The 7329-nt window shown below is 34.5% G+C and overlaps 1 protein-coding gene across 1 annotated transcript in view; it reads left to right on the forward strand.

The window, feature by feature from the left end:
* The window catches only part of LOC137392058 (peregrin-like), a 34956-nt gene extending 27680 nt beyond the window's left edge, over positions 1–7276 (forward strand). The window contains exons 19-24 of the mRNA XM_068078671.1: positions 77–274; positions 876–1016; positions 3953–4112; positions 4973–5073; positions 5500–5639; positions 6464–7276. Of these exons, the coding sequence (XP_067934772.1) occupies positions 77–274; positions 876–1016; positions 3953–4112; positions 4973–5073; positions 5500–5639; positions 6464–6656 (933 nt within the window). The 3' untranslated portion in view covers positions 6657–7276. The remainder of the gene's footprint in view (positions 1–76; positions 275–875; positions 1017–3952; positions 4113–4972; positions 5074–5499; positions 5640–6463) is intronic.
* Positions 7277–7329: the final 53 nt, after the last annotated feature.

Raw genomic sequence — 7329 nt, forward strand, 5'->3', positions numbered from 1 at the left:
CCCTTCCTAACTTGCATTATTTTTTTAAAGATCTAGAAAATCTTTTTAGATGTTATCCGAGACTTTGCTGTTACAGGTAAATCGTAGAACTGCTGTTTTATTTGCTAAAAAGAAGTTGCCGCGTCGGCAACCAAACTCGGTAACTTCCCCGTTAGTACATTCTCCGATTGCGAGTAAATCTGAGACTGCTCTCCCAAATGAGCCCGATACGACCCCCTTGGCATCATTGAAGAAACCTATAGCTAAGACTGCGCAAAATCCTCGTACTAAGCAGGTAGCTTTTTCTATATCTTCTTATTTTCGTTGGCAGATTGTTTGTTGTTTATTTGTTCTCATTCCCTTTAATCCTTATTATTGTTGCTAACCCTATCTTTCGTGTCATTGGTCTTTTGGCTCTCTGGTCACTGGCTACTCTTGTGTTTTTGTGTGCCTGACTGTATACATTTTGTAACGTGCTTTATTGCATTGTTTATTGCATTGTTAAAGATGAACACTAAAATTTAGTAGGTTTTATCGGTATTTTTTTATTATTTAAGATTGTGTATGAGGTGATCTGACTGTCAGGATGTTTCAAAATTAAAATCGACAAAACCTGATCGCAGTGAAAACGCTCTGAAAAAATATGTGCCGAAAAGACCCCACTAGTTGCGCGACTACCTGTCTCTCCTGTTATTGATATTGGCTATTGCATTCACATTGCAGTCAGATTACCTCAAACATAAAAAAACAATCACAAATAATAGAAAATACCTATAGTTTTTGATAAAATCTACTAAAATCTTCTGCATCTTTAAGCACATTTATCTTTTCATGGCTTATATTAAAATCTAATACAAAAACCACAATATTGTCACAGTTGAAGCAACACATTTTAGAGTTCAGACAGTAGTTGCGAGAATGCACAGGCAACCGCTGTTAGCAGTGTAACCACACAGACGAGGAAACGCGCTGCTGAGGCGGAGTTCAATGAGCCAGAATCAAAGAAGCCTTCTACCAGCAAATCTCATTCAGACAAGGTAGGCTGTATTGAATTGAAGCTAAATTATAATTTGTGTAAATCAATTGCATTAATTACATTATCTCCTTTTTCAGTAGCTAGAGTGATGAGCGAAAACTTGGATGAGCTTGTGAAATTAAGAAATTTGTACCTAAAGTACATGTATCATCATATATTTGGGAATTTTTCTCAAAAATATATATGTTTTTAAAATGCTCAGAATGTACTCAATCTGCTTCAAACTGGTATTTTTAGGTTGTAATCTACCTGTGATATTGTCATGTAAGTCCTGGTTCAGACAAATATTTTTGCATAATCAATCGTGAGTTTTAATTCGCACGAGCCATTTCGTCCCGGATCGTTTGCGATACAGCAATTCGCAAAGAGCGCACGATTTCACACGAAGTGCATTTTGGCCAGTTTCAAGAATTCATGTGACATCATTATTAGGCACTAGCGTCTTCTGCCATTTGAATCCATTAAAGAAGCTGCTTTGCAACAGACAAAAAAGATGAATTGCTAATTTCCTATTGTTAAATATATTAAATAAAAGAAAGCAGACAGCCAATGAGCATTTAATACATGAAAAACTTATGTAACACAAACATTAAACAATACTGTTTAATGTTTGTGTCGTATAAAACATGATATCTCTGTAACTCTTCCATGATGATGATACAGGCTGAAAATACTGAATAATAACATGTGTTGATATACGATATGTAAAGAGTATGTAACGTGTTATAAAATAGAATGATTGATTGTCTCTCGTTTATGAGATGAATATTTGGCAGATTTCTCTTCCATAAATTGTATTACATCAACAGTTGCAAGATCCTCCATATTCATACAAGTATAATAACTACGACAAACATGTGAAAACGAGAACTTTATGCTGTTAGTAAACGAACAAAGTCCTCGACTCAGCTCTTTTGCGGTTGAGGAACAACATCGAATAATGGGCCTGAGATTACGTACGCACTCGATTCACGTCATTCGTAGCCTAGCGTAGCAAATCCACGACCGCGCAGAACAATGCTCTAATGGAGTGCGGGTACGATTTAGTTACACGAACGTGCAATTTCATAGGTATACGGTTCACATCAGTCACACCTGCTTAAGTTTGCATGGCAGGACGCAGCGTCTCTCTCGCCATCGCACGCCATACATATGACATTGGTCTGAACCAGGCCTTAGTCTGATTTGAGTATGTATCAAGGTAAAGTGGGAAAAATATCCAATTCCGGCACTATTGAAAGTCTTGCAAATGCAATAAAAGTGTTCAAAACCTGGTGCTATGAAACTATGAAAATGTTCGATTGACATGCAATCGAAGCTGTGCAACAAACTGTAAACCTATAATTCCTGTGAAGCTGGAACCTGACTGAGTAGATTCCTAACATTCATAGCATTCTTTTGATATACAGTTTATGGGGATTATCAAACCAAAGCTGCTCAAATTAGAGATGTGGTTTGTTGCTACATTATGAATAGCTACTCTTCTGTCTCAAGTTTTTCGCTCATCACTAGAAGAGCTTATAGTTGGTGATAGTTGGTGATTTGCTAGCCTTCATTTGTAATGCTATCTTAGCCCTCGGACTGTTACACGCTCTTAGCCTGCAGTTGGGAAATTGCAGATCGCATGTCCTCTTCTGTATAATTATGTGACACAACCATAGATGTTATGAACAAAAATCATGGACTCAATATCTGTATTATACATATGTAAAGGTATGTTATATATTGTGCATGGGTTTAGTTGTATTATACAGCTGTATTTATTTAAATATTGTATAGATATTTAGTTTTATCACATACAGTAGACTTCCCTATAACGTAAATCTTTTATTTAAATTAGACTTAATGTAAAGAGTTTATGTAAAGCTTTGCATCCTACAAGACGGACATATCAGACAGACAGACATACCGTGCTCCTATTATAGTAAAGCCTTTTTTTTACTCTATTTTAGACATATACAATATTCTTTCTTTGCATCATAGACTTTGTGGTGTGAAAATTAAAAAAAAAAAGCTTAAATGAACATTAAAAATAAGTGCGCTCCGTTATTCAACGTAAAAGTACCATAATCATGAAGGCTAAACCAAGTTAAAGGGATAAGAAAAAAAGAGTAAGACTGTTAATACAAACCAATAATATCACAGTTGCTGTACAGTCATTACATTAAAAATTTGAGTCTAGTTCTTTCCATTTTGAAAGTCCAGAGGTCAATTTAGGATGATCTTGAAATGGGTTAGGCAACTTACATACATGTGTAGAATGTAAAATCCCTATAACGTAAACATTATTGGAAAGGATCTTTTACGTTGTATGAACACCTACTGTACATGTATATCCAATATTATCATATACATGACTTTGTTATATCATTAATACATATTTACATTTATCTTATATACATCTAAAGTAAATGTGTATCGCTAGATTCAATACATCTATGTAGGCATATAATATGACTAACTGCATGCATAGGCCTATATTTTATAATTTAACTAAACATGTATATTTTACAACTAAATCCATATATTTATCAATAATACCGTATGATGTTTTGTCATTTTGTATACATCTTTATTTGAATTATATAGTATGTTCATGCATTTAGTCATTATATGATTTTAATTTTCAACATAAAAGTCAAAGGAAATACCAAAGATAAAATTTGGTTAGCCCTTGTTTTTAGAGCACTCATTTATGTGCAGCTTTGCACTTTTTTCCCTTTAACGAATTCCTTCCCATGCCAAAGCTATCCAGCCTGTCAATTACTTCCCTACCAAGTTTTTAGCTTAACTTGTGATTTATTCTGTTCTTGACAATTGATTTGGCATGACAACTAAATAGCTAACCAGCACCGCATTGAAAGCGTAGATCACTCTATGACGCTGGTTAAACATTATAAACTCACTACAAAATTGGTATTAATTGTATTGCAATAGGAAAGTTTTACCCAGTATAGAGGAGAGTTTATGTCAGGCCTTCTGAGTGCAAGTGAGCTGGACCAGATATCTACAACAGACACTGATGCCAGCGATTCAGAATCGGAAGGCACGTCGGCCGAAGATCAGGCTACAGGGAACATATCGACGAGCAGTTCTGGTAGGTCGATAATTCAATTATTAATGGAGAATTGTGGAACTAATACACTATCTTCTGCATGACTTTGAAATTAACCGCTTAGATGAAAACTTCTGTTTTGTCAATTTTATATACATGTCTTTACTTGAATTATATAGTATGTTCATGCATTTAGTCATATAATTTTTATTTAATGTAAAACTCAGATGAAAACTTCTAAAGCAGTGATAGCGAGAAAAGCTTCTACAAATCAGAAACTAAAATTCGTTTACTGCGCTTGTATGTTAGCAGCGCTTGCTTCCAGTTCACAGTTGGTTACAAGCATGAACACTACATTTTTAGGTTTTATGAGAAAAACTGGCTGTGAATGTCCATGTGGTTAGGATTGGTTTTTTAAACAACACCTTTTACCAGGGATGGTCAGTCTTCTAAAAAATCTTAATCGTAAATGTATGACATGGGTAGTGTAACTTGTATAAGTGTAAAACAAGGTCGACACGTTTTAATCCGCTTATTCTATGCGTTGATGGACATTGAGTAATAACTGTAGGGACCATGTAGGGAGCTGTGTCAACGTCGTGGTGGCATGGATAGTTTGAGTTTTATTAATAGAAACTTTGAAATATTAACTTATTAATAGAAATTTTGTCACTGCTAGATCAATATTTCAATGCTGGCTTACTTGCATGAGGAATATTTGTTTTACAAGGTCAATCATTGTAATGGTCTTTCTGCAATTTAAACAACTATTGTCTGTTTTCACGATCCTCTAATATACCAACTGTTTATCGATGAAATTTATTCTATTGTCAAGAGCTCTTAGTCTAGAACAGATGTGCAACACAAGATAAAAACATGCTTATTAATTTACAATCAAATAGGTCGGAGATTACGAAGTGCTGATGACAAGTACTCGGTTCCACTGACAGCATTGGATCTGGTCTGGGCCAAATGTAGAGGGTACCCATGGTATCCAGCTATGGTATGTGATGTATATGTTTGTTGTGGCCCTCTAAGATCCTAACTGATTAGTCCTTTCATTCGCTAGAGACTTGGATAGCAGACAGGGCTTACATTCAACTTTCATGTTGCATCTCAATAGATAACTTACTGATTTAGCAGTTTAATTTAGCTAATTTAATTTAGCCAATTTAGACTTGTCGTTTTAAATAATATTCATATATTTCAAATTATTGAATTTTTTGAATTCAATTGATATATTGATATCAATAGAATATCGATAGAATTGATATATTTTTACTCTTTTGCTGAACACTTTTTTTATTATTTTAGCGCCTCTCTTCAAGTTTTGGACATTTGGTTTACATCCCAATTTCTATGAATCTGACATTTATATATTGGTGCAATTCATGGTTTTTTCTATAGCTATGCATATCTCTTTCGCTAGATTGTTGACCCGAAGATGCCTAAAGGCTATACTTTCAACGGAGTGCCTATACCCAAACCACCAACACATGTTTTGGAACTGCAGAAAAAATTCAACAGTCCTGTCTATCTAATATTATTCTTTGATGCCAAACGTACATGGTTAGTCAGTCTTGATAATAACAATTAGGCATCCCTACAACGTAACTAATCCATTCTGAGAATGTTTGTTATAAGGATTTTATGCTATACGAACAGTAAAATACATGTAAATAGCCTAATCCGTTCAAAGATCTTCTCAAAGTCACCCCTTTGTCCTTGCAAAAAGAAAAAGATTAAATGTAACTGTTTAATTGAAAGACTGCAGTAACTGTGGTGTCATTGGTTTGTATCGCCAACTTTTCTCTTATCACTTTCATTTGGTTTAGGGTCCATGATTGTGGTAATTTTATGGATGACAAAAACTAGCAATTGGTTTCTTTATAGTTAGCACATTGGCCCATCTTACTATAGCAAGATCTCATGAAAGGAAAACTGTAGTAAAAGTTTCACATCTGCTTAGACAAGTGTTGAGAGTTTATATGATAAAATGATACATGATAAATGACGCTTTTCATTCGGTTTAGTTGTTATATTACGTTGCCTTGTGAAAAATTTGTGGTTTTTAGTAACAGATGATCAGTATTTGGAGAATGAAAGTATCCGAGAATATGATTTGCTACCTAGAGCAGATCAAAAGGATTTTTTGGCAAAACTAAATTTGAAAAGTTTTTGGTATGTTGAATCTTTGGCTAATCACTCACGTGTTGCTTCTAATTGCCCTGTGTGAAGTAAATTAATGAGAGTGTAACTTGTGTGATGTTTGGACTACCAGTAATAGTACAACGGTCCATCCTAACTGGCTGAACAGGCAACCAAAAAGCCAGTAATTGTTACTTTGTAAACGGTAGGGCAAAAGTCTACTTGTTGACATATTTGTTTTGCAGGCAATGGCTTCCAAGAGATAAACTGGAACCGCTCGGTCTAGATTCTAAATATGACCAACAAAAACTAAGTGACAACAGAAAACCAAATATCAAGAAAGCGGTCATGAATGCTTATGAAAAGGCGTTGCGGCATCAAAGAAAAATAGATGATGGGGATGATGATGATGATGACGACGATGATGACAATAATTAGGTTTTCGGCAACTTTCAAACTTTCGTACAAGAACCAAGACTAAGATAGTAAATTGCTTCTGATTCTAAAGTATGTGATGATGGTTCGGGTTATAATATTTATGATGCTCATTTGCTGTGCCATTGTACGTGCATGTTTTTAGTTGACAGGAATCAAGGATTCCCGATAGCGCATCAGCTTTATGTTAGTTGCTCAATGGTCGGCATTAGAATGTAAGCAGTAAAAATATGTAGCGCATAGAATATCAAACCATATTTAATGATTCTGTAGTTTTTTAATTAACTGGATCTATACAGCACTTGCCAATTTGACAGCAAATTTTAAAATAAGTGTTCGGAGCCTGTCTGCCGTTTGTCGACCATGTAGCTGCTAAAGAAATGTAAAATAAATCGGTAATAGCTCAAACGTCAAATAGCAACTATGTACATTTTTCTGTAGCTAGCATACTGTTTACCCATTTTTATTACTATAATGAATGTATATTGATGCTCATGTCTCTAAATGTGAGCTCTGTAATTAACGTATATCTGTACATATATATCAATCATGTATTTATTATATGTAATTATGACCTTCATGGTTTGCATTGAATACATTTTAAAATAAAGCTTTTGACTCAATCATTAATATTTTTTATTACAAATTATCGTAATAGAAAATCTGTGGAATCCTT

This window comes from Watersipora subatra, chromosome 3, assembly GCF_963576615.1.
Source record: "Watersipora subatra chromosome 3, tzWatSuba1.1, whole genome shotgun sequence".
Taxonomy (NCBI): Eukaryota; Metazoa; Bryozoa; class Gymnolaemata; order Cheilostomatida; family Watersiporidae; genus Watersipora; species Watersipora subatra.